The 19,952-nt window shown below is 42.8% G+C and overlaps 1 protein-coding gene across 1 annotated transcript in view; it reads left to right on the top strand.

Annotated features, from left to right (window-relative positions):
- The window catches only part of SCARB2 (scavenger receptor class B member 2), a 99,992-nt gene that overhangs the window by 12,406 nt on the left and 67,634 nt on the right, over positions 1–19,952 (top strand). Inside the window, exons 2-3 of the mRNA XM_082255543.1 lie at positions 2,672–2,829; positions 18,162–18,309. Coding sequence (XP_082111669.1) covers positions 2,672–2,829; positions 18,162–18,309 — 306 coding nt within the window. The remainder of the gene's footprint in view (positions 1–2,671; positions 2,830–18,161; positions 18,310–19,952) is intronic.

The following is a 19,952-nucleotide window of genomic DNA, read 5'->3' as shown; positions in this document are numbered from 1 at the left end:
GGAATTCACTGGGTCAGCCACTAACACAACATATACCATCAAAAGTTTTATTGCATGTGCCACAGTAGGAGTATTGTATATGCTAGAGTGTGGCTGTGGCTTGCAATACATTGGGAGGACCTCTAGGCCTTTACAGATTAGGCTTAGGGAACATGTAGGCAATATTAAAAGGTCTGAAAACCCATAATGTGTCACGTCACTTTTGGAATTTTCACAATCGTGACCCACATAGCCTCAAGTTCTGGGGTATTGATAATATCAACACTGGAGGGGTGGCAATTTCATTCGCCAACTAAGTCGTCGTGACTCATTCTGGATTTACGAGACTAAGGTCTCTGTACCCAGAGGACTTAATGTGGAGTTTGACCTCAATTGCTTTATATCGGATCATTAGTTGTATTTATTTTGTGCTCCTCATTTATATTTTTTAGTGCAGCTCTTATGTATGTTTTTGTTTAGTTCAATATGTGGTTATTGCTAATTGCTTTGGAAATGGATGGCTGGTTTGAGGTCCTGGCCCCTCCCTCTTAGTATGATTTATGGGCTTAATTATTGTGGTTATTTGTCCCCATGAGCCTTTTTAAAATCTTCTTTTTTTTTTTTTTTTTTTTTTTTATACTGGCACGGTTTTTCAGTTTCAGCTGGTCTGAATATTACCAGTTTTAATATGCCTTTTTTTTATTTCTAATACTGTCTGAATATGTATTTGGCTATTAGGATAATTTAAGTATATATGATATGTGGCTTCCGGTTAGCGGATCCCTGGTTATACACTGCCTCTGAGTCTGACGTAAGGCTTTCCCGTATCCAAGGCAATGTAATATGCCTTTTCAGGCTGCAGCGTTGATGTGCTTCCTGAATGCGGCTCTTTGCGAGCACTCTGTCCTATTAATGCGGCCGCGTCCCTCCTTCCCCTCTCCTGCTGATGAAGTACCGCCCACGGGGACGTAAGGGGGAAGAGCTGGTGACGTCACCTGCCATCCATCGCGAGGAGTGCGCTTCCAATACAGTTGTGACCGTGCACTGTGTTCAGTGCGTGCTAAGTCCTCTTGTTTGTTCCATGTGAATTAATATTTATCCTGGTGTGGAGTCCCTGGATACATGGAAATTCCTTATCAGCACTGAGTGTGATCCCCATTATAGGACACCTGGTTCCTTGCAAGAGTGTCCTCTACTTCAGGTTCCTGTGATACCCTTGAAAGTGTGTGCCTGTCTAGCCCGTCTGGAGGTGAGAATACAGTGTGGCCGGTGAACACTTAGGAGTGGAGCGCTTTGTTTATCATCCATATGTGCATGCTCACGCTCACTTTGTTTCCACATTGGGACTCTATATATCATCGATTTTAGCTATATACTTGTTTCAGCGCTGCACTGTTTATTCTTTAATGACTTAACAGAGTCCTGGATAACAATGAAAACCCAACAGGGGTTCTGACCTTTTACCACTCTATTCAAAACTAGGAAATAAAGTTTATACTACTCATAATTGAATTCAGCGAGTCATGTTTTTATTTGAATTTGATTAGCTTAGATCTCAGCGATGCCCTGATGACGCCCATGTAATTCAATTTTTCTCAGCAGACATTGAACAAGAATAGCTGTTATTTAGTGTATATACAAATTTACAATAAAATAAACAGATCAAATAAAATGTGAAACCTCTTATCAAAAATCACCCTTTCTTTCTTTAGTTATATATTTATTGTACATTCATAATATTTTCTCTTTTTATTTCCAGGAAACCTTTTTGTGGTTCTACCCTGTTTCCCTGAAAATAAGACCTAGCTTTAATTTTGGGGATGGCTGCAATATAAGCCCTACCCCGAAAATAAGCCCTAGTTAAAGTAGTTGTAAAAACATGCAATCCATTTTGTAAAAAGATTATATAATATGCAGTGTGTCTCCTTTTTGTAACTTTATTGTGGAATATACCTTATTTACAGTGCCTCTGGGTGCTCGCATGACCTGCCGTAGATCTTCTGCTCTCCTCCCGGTTGACGTCAGCGGCCCCTTACTCTGCAGTGCTCAAAGCTGGGAAGATGAGTTCCGGTGGGTCATAAACATAAGCCCTAGTGTGTTTTTGTAGCCAAAATTAATATAAGACCCGGTCTTATTTTCGGGGAAAGACGGTATGTACTCCCTTTATTCCAGCCATTTACTGATCCTCCTGCTCTTGTCATATTAGAGTTTTTTTTTCTTGCTAAAGAGACCCCATCCTCACACCATTCAGATAAGCAACAAGCTTCACTTACCTTTTTATTACACTCCTGTTGAGACTCAAAATGCCTAAGTCTAGGAGCTACCATCTTGGATTTTACATCAGCAGCCCCAGCAAAAAAAGAGCAGTCACTCAAATAATTCTCTATAGCAGTGATAGCAAGCTTTGACACCCCAGATGCTTTGAAACTACATCTCCCATGATCCTCATGCACCCTGCAGTGTAGTTGAGTATCATGGGAAATGTGTTCCAAAACTTTTGAGGTACCAAAGTTCGCCATCACTGCTCTATAGGATTCAGCTTGGCTCCTGTCCTCTGGCGCCTCTTGGGTTTCTTGGAAATTTGTTAAAAGTTAAATGATTTAATAAAAGAAGAAAATGGAAGCAATAGTGTTTATATTTGTCTAATCCAAAAGTACTATATTACCTTTTTTATCTTAATCTCTTCTTGCAGGCCACAGTACTGAAAAATGGAACAGATGCCTATAGTGCATGGGCTGATCCTCCTCCTCCCATCTACATGAAGTTCTACTTTTTTAATGTTACTAACCCACTGGAGGTCCTGGAAGGGGAGAAGCCTGTTGTAGATGAAATTGGACCTTATGTTTACCGGTATGGCACTCAATTAAACACTTATATTGTTTTTGTACACAAAAGAAGTTCAGGGCTGTTCTTTACTATTCACTTTAAAGTGTAAATATTTGGTTTACTTCAGCAATCCTGAATCAAATATTTACACTTTGTATGGCTGAATTCGCACTGCATCGGCACCAAACACGCACATGAGGCATTTTTTTATTCGCAACAGAATCGGATCGCATAGTGGTTCACACTAGTGCGAACTTGCAGATTGCACTGCGATATGCGATCGCAACTGGGGATGTCGTTAACTTTAATTGACACCCCCTGCGTATCGCATATGGCAGTGTGAACTGCCAGAGGTGCGGATGCAATGCGGGATCACGCTGCATATTCGCAGCGTTCCCGCATCGCACAAATGTGAACCGAACCTAAAAGTGCATTTCCACTCTTGAAGCCAGATTGCGACAACACCTACTTTATGTGTGTTACATGTCCCCATTCACATAGCATAAATGAAGATTAGGAGGTAGAAGATACTGTACATCAGAGCTTCATCTGCAAACAAGTAATACTGAAATCAAAATTAACCGAAAAGTTGGTCAAAACAAAATTATACAGATGTTAGTGGGATTTTTCCTTTATTCCTATGATGTATCCAGCAGAGATAATGTAACACCGTTGTGCCACTGCTAAACCTCTGGTTCACAAAATTACCTATATTCCTTGTGTTGAGTATGTTGTGAAGCTGCTATGCTTAACCTCAGATTGCCCATGGAGATGCCTTTTTCTTACTTTTCTTTTCTGGATGTGTGGTTAGAAGCGCCTAGTGTAAATTTCCATATTGCTTGTGTAGCACCCTCCTAGGTAGGTGCTAGAAGAGAGGATATAGTTTTTGGTTCTTTTCTGCTTACCAGAGAGATTGCCGGGTAAATTTTATATTGCTCTCGGTCTACTGGAGAGCAGGATCTGTTAGTGAGGCCTGCTCATGGTGCTCAGGTGCAGCTCAGTTTGTCTGAAGTTTTTCACACTAGTCCAATAGGGAGGCATATTATATTGGACAGTGTGAGGAAACCTGACAAATGGGTGCACAGGCATTTAGTACAGCTCTGGTGAATGGCAGGGGAAAGTGCCTAGGTGCATGCTGGGATACTGTATAAATGCCAGGGGCACAAATGCTTGGGGTCAAATGTTCTGCAGAGGTGACTGGAAGAGGGACACTGGAGAGAATCTGATTCTGCCTACAGTGAGTACAGATCTATGTCATGGGGCCTGTTCCTAGAGGGCCACCCCTTCGGCTAGAAAAGTCAGTGGAAGGGTGTCAGTCAAGGGGATGCTAGAGGGTGTCCTGAAGATAATGTAGTTGCATCAAGTCTGCTGCTAGAGGGAGCAAGAGGACTTAATTCTTCCATACAAGTGGCAGTATGGTTGACAGGTGCCTGCTTCCATAAATAACCTGGTGAGGCCAAATGATTGGCCTCATCTACTGTGAGTAGTTTACGTTGGAGTATCCTGCTATTCCCTTCTCCCATCCAAGTTCCACAATAAATCCCAAAAACCAAAACCCCTGGACTGTTAACTGAGTACCGAGCAACTGGGAGTAAGGATGGATGCGTGAACTGTCCCTTAGTGACTGTCTGCAGGTAATACGAGGAGGCCCAAGAAGTCATCACATAGCAAGCCCTATAGGGACAGTGCTACACTTTAAATTTGTTAGGAATATCAGACCCTGCTAGTGCATTTCAAGGTAAATTTGATATTACAAATCTCAGGGTTATCTTATATGGCATGATCCATATTGATACATGGATATAACTTTTACCATATTTATTCCTGTTAGATTGGATTTTATATAATAATCTATTTTAGCTAATCTATTTTAGCTATTACTACCATATGATAAGGATCATTATCTATCTTAGATGATTATACTGTATATTTGATCTTTATTGTTCATTGTATTTTAGACCTGGAAAAAAAAAGGGGGGTCCTTCCAAAAGCTGTTTTCAATATCTGATGTTTTTAACAAATAAAGATTCTAAACTAATTAAGTGGAAGTTTGTACTAGGCACTCCTAACCATACACCCATAAGTTGTTCACCTGTTGAACCATTCGACTATCATGAGCAGCTTAAGCCCATAACCTTGCCTTTGCCATAAACCAAAATCCAGCAAGAAAAATGCACATGGTCTTGCTTTTTTATTCACTTTAACTAATCTCTACTAACATAAGTCTAACATAAGTCCAACGCTATAAGACACCTAACAGACCTTCCTCTTTTCTGTCTCTGAAGTTTCAGAAGACTTTAGCCACAGAGCTGTGTGCAGTCAGCATAGGCTTTGCACACCCCATGACCAGAATGCCAGAACGATTGGAGACTTTTTGTCTCAGGAAGATAAATCGCAATGCACAGGAGGCAGGCCTGGGTTCTGTTAAGAAAAACAGCACTGCCATTTTTACAAATATCACTTACTTTATGTAGCACACCCCATGTAGGAGCTGCAGATAGATGGGATCCCCCCACTCCGGCACAGCCAGGCACACTGAATCTTCAAAAGCACCCCAGAGAACAATCTGTGGCTTGGTTTTAATGGATGGGGACTTGGATGTGTTTTATAAGGAATCCTCTGGCACCCCTGAGGGCCATCGACCGTCTCCTTAGTACTGCATTCCCATGTTCCACCTAACTGTCCCTGCTGGCATGGCTCATGTCTATTTATGAGGTAAGCTTTTGCCCCTTGCCAGCCCTCTACTGGGGATTGGCTGAGGCCTTATAAATATGCATGCATGGCAGCCCTTTCTTTCTCCCACCCCCTGATTCTGGAAGTTTCTACAAACTTCCAGACCAGGGGGAAGTGCCAAAAAGAGCTGCCAGATGAGTCATCCAGCCCTGAGTCACTGAACCCTGACTCAGATTTACAGCTTAGGATTAGACCTGAGCTAACTAAATTTACCTGCTCTAACTAAACCTACACTACTTCTGGCTACACTCACAAAGTTTAGTATGAAACGTTGAGTAAAAACTTAAGAGTTAAGAGTTCTATCGTCCCAGCTTACCTTCATTTTATAACATCAGCATTGTAATAGAAATACAAACAATAGTTATATTCAGTGGTGGGATTCATAAATTTTAGTAACCAGTTCCTACTTTCCCAGCAATATAACCTGCGTGCCCCCTTTCAGTGCACAGTGACCAGCGTGCCCCCTTTCAGTGCACAGTGACCAGCGTGCCCCCCCTTTTCAATGCACAGTGACCAGCGTGACCCCCCCTTTCAATGCACAGTGACCAGCGTGCCCCCCCCCTTTCAATGCACAGTGACCAGCGTGCCCCCCCCCCTTTCAATGCACAGTGACCAGCGTGCCCCCCCTTTCAATGCACAGTGACCAGCGTGCCCCCCCTTTCAATGCACAGTGACCAGCGTGCCCCCCCTTTCGATGCACAGTGACCAGCGCGCCCCCTTTCAATGCACAGTGACCAGCGCTACGTGCCCCCTTTTCAATGCACAGTGACCAGCGCTGCGTGCCCCCTTTTCAATGCACTGCGTGCCCCCCTTTCAATGCAGAGAGACCAGCGTGCCCCCCTTTCAATGCAGAGAGACCAGCGTGCCCCCCTTTCAATGCAGAGAGACCAGCGTGCCCCCCTTTCAATGCAGAGAGACCAGCGTGCCCCCCTTTCAATGCAGAGAGACCAGCGTGCCCCCCTTTCAATGCAGAGAGACCAGCGCTGCGTGCCCCCCTTTCAATGCACAGTGACCAGCGCTGCGTGCCCCCTTTTCAATGCACAGTGACCAGCGCTGCGTGCCCCCTTTTTAATGCACTGCGTGCCCCCCTTTCAATGCAGAGAGACCAGCGTGCCCCCCTTTCAATGCAGAGAGACCAGCGTGCCCCCCTTTCAATGCAGAGAGACCAGCGTGCCCCCCTTTCAATGCAGAGAGACCAGCGTGCCCCCCTTTCAATGCAGAGAGACCAGCGTGCCCCCCTTTCAATGCAGAGAGACCAGCGTGCCCCCCTTTCAATGCAGAGAGACCAGCGTGCCCCCTTTCAATGCAGAGAGACCAGCGTGCCCCCCTTTCAATGCACAGTGACCAGCGCTGCGTGCCCTCTTTTCAATGCACAGTGACCAGCGCTGCGTGCCCCCTTTTCAATGCAGAGAGACCAGCGTGCCCCCCTTTCAATGCAGAGAGACCAGCGTGCCCCCCTTTCAATGCAGAGAGACCAGCGTGCCCCCCTTTCAATGCAGAGAGACCAGCGTGCCCCCCTTTCAATGCAGAGAGACCAGCGTGCCCCCCTTTCAATGCAGAGAGACCAGCGTGCCCCCCTTTCAATGCACAGTGACCAGCGTGCCCCCCTTTCAATGCACAGTGACCAGCGTGCCCCCCTTTCAATGCACAGTGACCAGCGTGCCCCCCTTGCAATGCACAGTGACCAGCGCTGCGTGCCCCCTTTCAATGCACAGTGACCAGCGTGCCCCCCTTTCAATGCAGAGAGACCAGCGTGCCCCCTTTCAATGCACAGTGCCCACAGCATTGCCCCCAATGATTGCAGAGTGCCCACAGCATTGTCCCCAATGATTGCAGAGTGCCAGCGATTCCCCCCGCGAGACCCATGCACTTACCTCACGGACGGTCACGCAGCTTCTCTTCAGTCCCCGGCTCCCCGCGTCTCCGAGTCCTCAGTCCTCCCGCCTCCTCATCCAATGGCACGGGATTTGCCTTTTGGCCAATCAGGAAGTGGGAGGACCCGCTCCCTGATTGGCCAGGAGGAGGATCCGTGTGCCAATAGCGAATTTTCATTCACTATTGTCACAGAATGGGCGGGTCGGGGGGCACTGCTCTGCTCCCCGGCCGCCACGTCTGCGGCTGCGCGGTCCGAGTGCGGGACCTTCAATTGTACTGCGCGTCCTTAGACGCGCAGAGGGAACAGCCGGTTCTGCGAACTTGCAGAAAGTTAGTAACCGGTTCTATGGAATCGGTGCGAAACGGCTGAATCCCACCACTGGTTATATTTGACAATTCAATAAAAGCTCCGAAGGCAGGCTGTGTGAAATGTGTGCCACAGCCGTGTCTACTCAAAGGTTGTGTCACAGAATTCAAGGAACTAAATGTGTGGAGATCTTCACAAATTGATCAGATTAATAGGGGTAGGCTACTTGAAATGCAATGTGGAAATGAATATGATTTTACATTTTGACCATAGATACTTTTCATTGAACCAGTCTGGATATTTAAACGGGAGCTGTAATCGTTTTAATGTTTCTTTAGGAATACACTTAAAATAGATCAGCTCCGTGAAATAAATTAGTTAGTATATGTTAATGTTTTAGAAGCCTTTTTTCTAGGTAAAGTTCTTAATTATATGTTGATAGAGGCAGCTTTACTTTCTGTATACAGACTTTGCTTCCTGGTTGTACCTGCTGATCCTGTTATTTCACTTAATGTTTAAGTGAAAACAACAGATTTCTTGCAGACTCTGACTTTTAAAACATCTTGTGCCCGCATCTTTTTTTCTAGCAATAATGTGATTTGGAAATGTGGACATGCATTGATTCAGGATTTTGATAAATGAGCCAGTTTAACGTGTTAGATAAAATTTGCGCGGGTTAGCTCAATTACAAATTGATGTCTTGAGACCCGTACACACGATAGAAAATCAGAAGTAAAATTTCATTCGATGAACAATCTGCCGATTTTCCGATTTGTTAGTATGGTGCTTTCGACAGCCGATTACGAATATTTGGATGACCTAAACTAGATGTGCAGGCTATAAAATGTTTATCGTACGTAAACACCGCGTCCGGTTTTTTTTTTTCTTTATATAATTACAGTTTTCGTCCGAAAAAAATCATAAGAACAAGACTACGCATGCTCGGAAATGAAAAAATACATACAAAAAAATTCAACACATGACCTCTCTTCTAAAGTTGAATTCTGTTGTATGAGAATTTTCGTATGAAAGTAACCTCTTCACTTTCGATATGAGATTAGCATGCAGCAAAAAACGGACGAAAATTCGTCTGATAATCTGATCGTGTGTATGAAGCTTTAGAATCGGGTTTAGCTTGTTTAATAATTTTAAGCTCAAAGTAAATCTAGTACATGAAATCTAGATGTATATTTGCAGAAGCTTTATCTGATGAAACGGCATCCCTGGATATCAAATCCCAAAGGTTTCTGAGACCAGCTTGGGGCATATTAAGACTTTCAATTAATAATTCTTCTTGTGCAAGCTATTATTCAGTCTGGTTATTGAAATTGCTCATAGCACATGTCCTCTTTTAAACATCCTTGTCTATATTCCCATCCTACATGTATCTGTATCCAAGGCTCATCTGTAGCGGGTGCTGGTATATCGCATGGCTCAGAAAAGTTGCACTTCTTCTGATGCCATCTCTTTGGAATAAAAGCTTTGGACTGCAATTGAAGATCCGTGATGTGCTGGTGAACATGTGTATTTATCCCATGATTTACATGCATAGCACCTCTTTCACAAGCCCTTAGCATTTCTGTATATGTAATTTTATACCTAAGTAGATATTAAAATGCTCCAGGTTGCTAGTACAGCAAGTTAGAATTGCTCAGTGGTCTACCTGAAGCTAGCCATACACATTCAAAATTCTCTCATTCAGCCCATAGGCTGAACAAGGGAAATCCAATAGAATCTTCATTTTTAACTATTATATTCAGAGAGCCGGAACCCAAAACAGGGACTGTATATAAAGATGTAGACTCTGTTTTGCTGACAACTTCACACCTAGCTCCTTTTATTTTATCATTCAAAGTTTTTCTTGCTGGTTGGGGCCGATAGGCCCACCCATGCTTGCATTTTTGGAGTTTAATTAAGATTTGGATTGTGTAGGCAGACTTTAGGCCAAGGGATCCATATTCCCTCTGATTGGGATAAAGAGGTGAGTATTTTGTCCCTTAACACTCATTTCTCATCTCTCCAGTTTTTGTTTGGCGTTGTTCCAAGAAGCTTCCAATGCAAAACCATGGCTTATATTTTGTAATTATATAGTTAACAGGACCTTAATAAAAAAATACAGAGTCAGAAGCCCACATTGTGGTCCTACTCAAACCAAGCAAAGATTCCTCTCCCTCTCCAACATAGAGATACGTCTGTATTCCAAACTAATCCCCAACCTCCTCACACCTTTGATTGCAAACCTGACCTATTTAAACAAAGTGGGGTTTAATGCTGGGAGAGAGGCTCGGGACAACACCTATTTCACACAGGCATCATCCGTTCAGTCATGTTTTTGCTAAGAAAAAAATGATTTAGTTTATATCCACTAGCTGGAGTTCTTAACCACTTGTCCTGTATGTAAACGCAACATAAAATGCAATCTGATCTTAGCTTCTTCAGTTGCAGAGTCAATGCAGGTGCTATTCCTGCCCCTTTTGTTTTCCTGTACAGTTACAGGAGCCATTGTCTTATGTGAAATTATTCACAAAATACAAGGGTTTTTGTGAATGCGCAGCAGAGGGAAGGGGCTGGAATTCAGCTTTAATGTATCTAGACATAGGGGTGCAAACTTTCAAACTGGACAGCTGTACCTAGTTTCTCGAAACCCAACAGGGTAGAAGGCATCAGTGCACAATCACCTTGTTGTTACTAAAGTTGATTCATTGATTCATAAAGCTTACCATATGGCCAGGCTGGAGCCACCATGAGTAATTGCTGCATATTTAGCCAGAAGTATCACATCGTGGGAATCTTGCGCAGGGGTGTCACTGAAGACAATAGCCAGAACAACCAACTTGTTCTTCAACCAACTTGTTCTTCTATAGCACGTTCCTGTAACACTAGTAATTTGCTCCAGCAATCCTCACTATACCTAATTTGGAAGGAAGAATGTAGCTTCCTTCACTTTCTCTTTTTTTTTTTTTTTTTTTTTATTATTTATGAAGAATATTTGGGGGTATCAGTTTGTCAGAACATTGGCTCAAGCCTGGGACCTCTTCTGTGTCTGGCATTGATTCTTCTCGCTGAGCTATCTGGGATGCTGGACAACTTCCTGCCTGAACTATTTGACAACCCTGCCTGATCTATTGAACAACCCTTGTGTCTTGATTGCTATTGAACCTTGAACTCCTTACTCCTCCCAAGAACTTCCTATATAAGCCTTGCCTCTGCACTTCCTGTTGCCAGATTATTGTGGTTTAATCCTGAATACTACTTGAGCTACTTCTATTGTTGTTTGGAGAACAAACTTGGCTTATGACCTCCGACTATGAAACTCACGGATTATTGGTCTAATAATTCAGACTTTCCTATCTCTTGCAGACCTGAGAACTGAGTTTGCCTGACATTGTCGGCCATTGGTCTCCACTCATTACAGGTATTCTCCTAACAGAATAATCTGGCCACAACATGAAGACCGTCGCAACTCAACAAACCCTGAGTGAACATGTTGTTTCACTAACTGAGGTTGTTCGAGACTTCCAAAGGCAAGTCAAGAGTTACAAGGAGAAGTATTTGAATTGCAAATATAACTTGCACAGCAACGCCAACAAACCGCTATTAACAGTGATTCAAACCGCTTCCCTTTGCCTGAAAAATTCAATGGGGATCCTAAACTCCTATAGAGGCTTCCTGAATCAATGTTGGCTTTACAAAATAATCAGGAATTACTGAAGAAGACTTTACACGAAGTTCAAGAATCCTTTAAGGTAATTGCAAATGGACAGACAAACCATTCCTCCCTATTGATTAGGTGATAAGGTCTGGCTATCCACCTAACACTTACAACTTAAACTTCTTTCTCAAACTTGGTCCTAATTTCATTGATTCTTCTTCTTGCTGAGCTATCTGGGATGCTGGACAGCTCCCTGCCTGATCTATTGGACAACCCTGCCTTGTGTCTTGATTGCTACTGAACCTTGAACTTCTTTTCTCCTCCCATGAACACAAAAAAATGGCTTTACTTACTGGATAGGACCAAGCGGCCATATGAAAAACTTGACTGTTGTGGGGGGCTGAACTTAATTCGGATCAATATCAATTCTGGCCCTGGGAAGGTCCATAAGTATGTAAACCTATAGAAAACACTTCTCCCTAGGAATAATGGGCACAACTGCTCATGAAATGAAAGTTCCTCTTTCAGACTGGTTAGGGGGATGATCTCTGGATGTCACCTTTTTTGGGGGGGTGCTGTAGAGCGCCAGACAACACTTGATCTCTCGCTGGACCTCAGACATCCTGGACCCTTCCATAGCTGGCTCTCTGACTCGGTTGCTGGCCTGATCACTCTAGAAAACTAGAGTTGCCTTTGACCTGTTGCTGGTGCTCTGTTCCCTTGATCTTTATATGTGGTTCACTTAAAGCTGGAGTAGCGAATTGCCATTCGATGAGGTCCCGGTGGTGGTTTGGATGTTACAGGAATAAGGAAGCATCCCACCGCTGCCACCAATGTGATGGACTCTGGATACCCTTACTGGGTATATCTGCCAAGGAGCTGCTTCCCAAGCTCAAGGCCAGTAAATACTGGTAGCTACCCCAAAGAATTAGGCAACGCCAGTTTTTGGAGCAAACCAGAGGAAGAATTTTTTTTTTTTTTTTGAGGCACGCTGAATTTATATAGAAAATCATGAGATATCCCATTAATACACAGAGCATGGCAACCTCAGACAGTAGAGCTAATCACATTATCACAGACAATGGACACCTCAGGCAGTCCTGCACCCCCATAGGAATACATTTTTTATATATATATATATATATATATATATATATATATATATATATATATATATATATATATATATATATATAAAAAATATAATATATGAAGCCAAAAGTAAATTAGTAAACGGCTCTTTCTGGATAACGTGAAAACCAAGTTCTCTGGGCAATGGTTCTCCTGCAGCCCTGAGTTCATGCAGCCTATATAATACCTACTCGCTGCCTATCATCAACTGCCCTCTAAAATCACTTTGACTGGAAGGAAAGAGCCTAAGAAGGGTACAGTGGGGATTTCTGCAGATCCTGACCTGGAGTAAAAAGTAGGTGCACAACTCCTGGAGTTTGCATCATGAAGGATCTAACAAAGGAAAAATGTGGCCGGGTAGCAGAGTAATGAGAGGGCATTGGGAGGTCTCCTAGCAATGCTCCCCTGCCAGAACTGACCCTCCCCGCTGTACTGATCAGCCCCTCTGGCTTTCTCCTTCAATGTCTTGCAGCTCTCCACACAGGACATCTCTCAGCATGCTTCTCTGAGCTTCTTTGCTGAGGAAGCTAACAGGCTCAGAGAGGCATGCTGACATTGAAGACATTGTGGGCCGGATGTGGCCTTGGGGCCGCAATATGACCATATTTGTAAGAAGCTGCACCTATGGATTGTCTATAATGCCAGGATCCAGTGCACAGTGGTCCAGTATTCACTCAATAGGGCTCCAGGGGATTGCCCTCTCCTCTCCGCTTACAGATCCATCCCCACAGGGGAACGCAACCAACTTCTCAGGGCTCCAGTCTATTTATTTAACAGCAACATAGCTCCATCTGGGTACATCTCCCCAGGGATTGGTTAGGCCCTGCTGAATATTCAGACTGGATGTTTAAATCCTCCTGCCCTACTGTCCAGAAATTTCTTCTAGATCCCATTGTGTACAGTTTGTGCTTCAGGGGACTAATCTATTACACTCTCTAGATCAACCTTTTCAACACAGAGGAACCCTTTAAATAACTTTCTGGTCTCAGAACACCTGCTAAAAATTACTTTGTCTACAACTCATGATACACTAGTGTGATGGTCAGTGGGAAGAATGCTCCTTACGCTTATGGACATTGGGAAGAATTATCCCCTTTTAAAGATATCTAAAATGATCAATGGTGTCAGTGGAAACCTATCTGAGAGGTAGATCATCGTGCAAGGAACTTCTAGCAACCTCTGGTGGAACGCTAGGATTCCATGGAACCCTGGTTGAGAAACCCTGCTCTAGATACTACCAAATATTGAAAAACCCTCAAAGATGCCCACTCACATTCTAAAGGGGAAGTGGGAAAACCATCAGTACATCTGGGTGTCCTAGGCTTTAGGGAGTATATCCCCATATGAACCATTTTGGGGATTCCTCCATCCACTTAATTTGTATTTTTGTTTTTGTTGTTTTTTTTTTTTTTTGTTCAGCCCACTAGCTGAATGAGAAAAAAAAAAGAAAAGCTAACCATGTCTGGCCAGATTTATACCCTGAAATTCTCAATTTAAAGGGATTTCTGTGGTGGAAAACTGCTGGTATTCTTACTATCCTCCAGCAAAATGCAGAACCTTACAGTCTTTTCAACAGCTGCAGTCATATTTAAATTTTATCAGAAGCTCTGTTATCAATATTTACAGCTTCAATACGCATTCCAGGCTTACATAATTTAAACATTGCTGCAACTCCTTTGTTTGATAGTCTTGTCCAAGAAGACCACTCCAAAGGTTTAAATTCTCTATCCCCTGCTCAGCCGCTTGCTAAATGTCTGCTTAAATTCCCATTACTCTGCAATTTAAAAAAGGAAAATGGATCTTGGTCCTCCAACAGACGACATTTGGGATGAAATACTTAAGTCTATGCTGCTTGTGTCTTTATTGCCCTCTTATAGGCTGACGCAACCATTTTCTCCTATAGAGTATATCGCACCTCCTTAGTCAATACATAAAATAGGTCTTTTTGATAACTATTTGAATGGATTTTATTAACCTCAAGGAAATCTGGTATATTTCCTTAGCAGTGCCCAAAATTAAAGATATGCTGCAATAAAGTAATTGTAACCGTTAACAAGGTTTTTGGCACAAATCGGTGCGCTAATCTTCTCCCCTGCATCTTGGATCACTTTGACTCTAGATTATTTAATGTCCCTGGTATATTCAAGATCACTGGTTATTGCTCATAGAATATTAGTCCTAAAATAGATCCCTGCAATCCCTCCTCCCATTAAGGAGTTGATGATTCCTCCCGAACAGGAGTGTTGGTATATTTCTGCTCGATCAGCGCTTGTAGCACATTGGAGTCCAGCTGCCAGAATAAAGTAGTGCAGCAGGGGGATTCTCCCATCCACCTCAAATTTGTGGATAGCGGAATCCGTTTTGCTGGCTGATCAAAAAAAAAAAAAAAAACCCACAATCTATCCATGACCAGCATTACTGTTACTCTTAAGTAGTCACACGCAGCAGTATTATCTTCTCTAATCCATGATGAATACAAAAGTTTATCAGACCAAATACCAGAATCAAGAAATTATTTAACCCCATAAGAAAAGTTAAAATTATCAGCAGGGCCCTACTAATACTTAACTATTATTACTATAGTCCAAAAAAATATAAAGCCAAGGTGAAAAAAAAAAAATCCTTTTGAAGCAATGTAATGCACAATTCTCAAAACAATGTTGGCTTCCACATATATCTTTCTCCAACTAAAATGTAATCCTTTTGCTTTGAAGTTGTCAATTTCCTTAACCACTTTAGCCCCGGAGGATTGGCTGCTCAATGACCAGGCCCTATTTTGTGATTCGGCACTGCGTTACTATAACGGACAATTGCGCGGTCGTGCAACGCTGTACCCAAACAAAATTGACGTCCTTTTTTTCCCCACATATAGAGCTTTCTTTTGGTGGATTTTTTGCGCTATAATCAAAAAAAGAGCGACAATTTTGAAAAAATTACAATATTTTTCACATTCTTTTATTTAAAATTCAGTGGCGTAAATAGAACCTTCAGGGCTCCGATGCAAGAAACCATAAAGGGCCCCCCGGACGGGCTCTTCCCTCCCAGCCTGGTGGCGGAACGCCAGGGCCGGTCGCAAGTGCAATGTTTGTGTGGTAGTTCTGCCATTGGTGTCAGTAGTTTTTTTTTTAATTAAAGTTTTCTACAATTTGCTTTATTCATATTTTTTTATTATTATTTTTTTTTTTTTTTTTTTTTACAAGATTCTTTTTTTTAAATATTTTTTTTTTACAATTTTTTTAGGAGAAATATGAGGAGTCTAAACAGACCCCTGATTTTCCAACTTTGTGACCCAGCTTTCCATCTCCTTTTCTGAAGCCTCACAGAAGCTGCACAGAATAAATGGATAGGAATAGCTCTGTACAGAGCTTCCCATTCATTCACATACTGAAGCATTGTAAATACAGTTTACTATGTTTCAGTTATGAATAGACAGTCAGTGATCAGTATGGATCACTGACTCAACATTCAGAAAAGGCTTCATCCTGACAGATTCCCTGAAGCAGCCAGTGGGAGAGGGGAAGGGGGAACCTTGCAGAGCTGTAGGGATGAGGGGGGGGGGCAGCAGAAAGAAGCTGCATAGGAGGAGCTGTGGAGGTAGCTGCATATAAAGGAACGAATCTCTTCATCCCCCCCCCCCCCCGATTCTCCTCCTCTCCTCTCCAAAATGGATAGACGAGTTCCACTATGCTGGTGTTTCTCCATCTTTTTCCAGTCAGGGCACCTTGAAATTCTTTTCAGTCTGGAGGCCCCCCAGTCTAATGGGCCATACACACTATGAGATTTTCTGAAGACTTTTTCCTTTTAGACTTACCAAAAACCATATAATATGAGGTCAAACCTAAACACTTTCAATTTGTATGCAATCTAGCAGGCCCTTGCACTACATAGAAAAGGTAAATCTGAGGGAAATCTAACCACAAAAGTTGGATAGTGTGTATCCAGCTTAAGGCTTGGTTCACATTACTCCGTGTCACAGAATACGCAAAAAATTGCATGTTACCTGACCGGCAGACAAACATGCAGGGGTGTCATTCATTCTTAATGGTACCCCTACACATTGGCAAACATGTTGCATTTTTGCTGCAGCACAATAAAAAAAAAAAAAAGGGAATTCTTTTCCCTGCGTTTCTGTGGGACGGCCCACTGAAATTAATTTGCTGCCCTATACACAGCACACAGCTGCACAAATGTGAACCAAGGGCCTGTTCACGTGTGAAGTTGAGGGGTGGTAAAACCACACGCTTTAACTGTGTGTTTTTACCAACCCCAGCTGTTCACCCTGTAGCTGCAGAGTATACCCCCTGGTGAATGGGGCTGCACTACAACCACCCCACAATTGTGTGCATTGTACACAGTTACAGCATAGTGATGATACATTAGGGTAGGGGTGGGGAACCTTTTTTCTGCCAAGGGCCATTTGGATTTTTGTAACATCATTCGGGGGCCGTACAAAATGTATGCATAAATGTAATAGGCATTGCTTTGCGGTAAAAAATTGCGTGACTTTGAGGTTACGAAAGTGTGAAAGGGGCCTTCAGTAATCAAGGTATAGTGTGCCCCCTTTCAATGCAGACTGACCACAGCGTGCCCCCTTTCAATGCAGACTGACCACAGCATGCCCCCTTTCAATGCAGACTGACCACAGCGTTCCCCCATTCAATGCAGACTGACCACAGCGTTCCCCCTTTCAATGCAGACTGACCACAGCGTTCCCCCTTTCAATGCAGACTGACCACAGCGTGCCCCCTTTCAATGCAGACTGACCACAGCGTGCCCCCTTTCAATGCAGAAACCAGTGCACTTACCTGCAGCGGCAGCTTCTCCTCGAATCCTCCCGCCTCCTCCTCGACCAATGGCATGTGTTCGCCTTTCGGTTATCCTACATCATGCCCGTTGGAAAGGCATGAAGTTTGTATTTTCTATTTGTGTTTTTTCATATGTATTTTAATATAGCTACTTAATACATTTTTGGAAAATAAATTTTCCTTTTTAAACTATACTTTGTGTCTCGACAATCCTTATTCTCTCAATGGAGTAAAAATCCGCACCCTAAATGTCCCACGATACTCTGTAGTTGGTCTTTTTTCCATCAAAATACTTAGTCTATATGTGGATTGGTACACTTATTCCAGAGTGCCCTTTGCTGTACACATTTTTAAACCTTCCACAAACGGCCCTCGTTGTATTCATGAATATGCCCATTTTGTGTTCAATGCAGTGTTTTATTTATATGCAAGCCAGTGTGGTCTTTCCCAAATAAAGTACTTGCATAGTTTGCAGAGCTTAAATACTATGTGCCCCACTCTCCTGAAGCCGTTTGAAAAAACAGCCATGAGAAATGCAGTTATTAACCTGAATTGCACTTCCATATACCAAGCGCTGAGTGCAAGCGCAATAGACTTCCCTAGGGGGTCTTGCCATCTAAAGTCAATAAGTCCACGGACTTGCATTACAATCCATCAGGGCAGAGAAGGGCTTCCAACTGTAATTAGAACACTCATTTTACTGCAGGACTAACTTTCTCAGAAGCATGTGTCTAAAGATGATTGTAGCTGTCAGTGTATATATTCACTTGCACTTCCTTGAAAATAGATTTATTTGCACGGTTTGATTTTGTAATAAAGAAGTATGTGTTTTCTTCAATCTCTTTTATTTTAGGGAGTATAGACCTAAAGAGAATATTACGTTTCTTGAAAATGGAACAGAAGTGTCAGCTATCAACCTAAAAACATATGTATTTGAGCCTGGTTTGTCTAAGGGAGACCCCAATGCTGACTTAATCCGAACTGTCAATATTCCTGTTGTGGTAAGATCTCAATCGAAAATGAAATATTATATATTGTTACATAGTAGTTGAGGTTGAATAAAGACAATAGTCCATCCAGTTCAACCTGTGTAGGGGTGTATGGCCGTAATAATTTTCCATATCCCTGAATGTTTTGATCCTTGAGGTGTACGTCCAAGAGTCTTTTAAAAGTAGCCATACTCCCCGCAGTTACTACCATTGGTGGTAGAGAATTCCACAGTCATGTAGCCCTTACTGTAAAGAACCCACTGCGTAGCCTGAGGTTAAAACGCTTCTCCTCTAATCGCATTGTATGGCCTCGTGTCCTCATGCATTCCTTGCGACTGAATCGTTTTTTTTTTTCGTTTTTTTTTTTTCTATGCTGAGATCACTGTTGAGGTATTTATAAATTGCTATCATGTCCCCTCTCAGGCGTCTACTCCCAAGGGAGAATAAATCAAGCTCTTGTAATCGCTCCTCATAATTAAGTTTCTCCAATCCCCTAATCAGTTTAGTTGCCCTTCTCTGGACTCTCTCCAGCTCCAACACATCCCCTCTGAGGACTGGCGACCAGAACTGGACAGAATACTCCAGATGCGGTCGGACCAGTGTTTTATAAAGTGGTTTTGTATAAACGAAAAGCAGAATAACTCCACTATGCACTATGATGGACATAAAATAAATCCATAATGTGAGCATACCAACTCTTTTTATTAAAAAGCACTTACTGTTTTGTTTATGGCTCTAACAGTCATACACAAGTCAATGGATGAGTAATAAGGAAACGAAGCATCAAACTGTAATATTAAAGTCCAAACACAAGTTTATTCCATTAATATAATTAGAATGAAATTGTGTTTAGACTTGAATTACAGTGAATTACTCTTTAACTCTTAAAGCAAAGCTCCAGTTTCTTAAGGGAAAATTAAAAGTCAGCAGCTACAAAAACTGTAGCTACTGACTTTTAATAAACGGCCACTCACCTGTCCCACAATCCAGTGGTGTGCTCATCCCAGTTGTATTCTCCCTGTTTCCTCCCTCGCCGGCATCTTTACTATGGCCACCCAGCTGTGACTGCTTGCTACTTCACAGCCGGGTGCCCACTGCACATTCGCGAGCAGTGCTGCGCTCTGTGACTGGTCCCGAAGTCTTCTGGGACCTGTCATGTGTCCCAGAAGTTTTTGGAAGGGTGGGGGAGGATAACATTTTCGCTTCCGATCGCCTAAGGTGATCAGAGCAGGAGTGGGAGCGAGTGCCTGTCAAAATAGGGTACCCACTCTCCCCAGCCCTCCCCCAAAAGCTCAGAATACCGCTACCCATCAGAAAATGCAGTGGAAGTTTCTTACTGCGCATGCGTTATGCGTTCCAACTTGGCCGCTATAATTTCAATAGGTTTCCTAATCTGACAGAATACGAAGGCAGCAGCAGAGATCTTCTTACACCCAAGCAAGTCTTAAATGTCACACCTATTTTAGCAGTTACCTCACCTTCTATAGTAAAATGGATTATTTCACCACAACCGAGTCTTTTTCACTATTTTTCACTTTTGAGCTAGACAGAATGCCAAGAGTCAAGTGTTACTACAGTCCTGGATCTTCTGAGTTAACCAAGGAGTTCAAATCGAAGTTTCAGCATAGTTCAGCAAAACAGTATTTTCAAGCGCC

The sequence above is a fragment of the Pelophylax lessonae genome (genome assembly GCF_965119305.1).
Source record: "Pelophylax lessonae genome assembly, chromosome: 1".
Lineage (NCBI taxonomy): Eukaryota > Metazoa > Chordata > Amphibia > Anura > Ranidae > Pelophylax > Pelophylax lessonae.
This window is presented reverse-complemented; position numbering and strand designations above follow the sequence as displayed.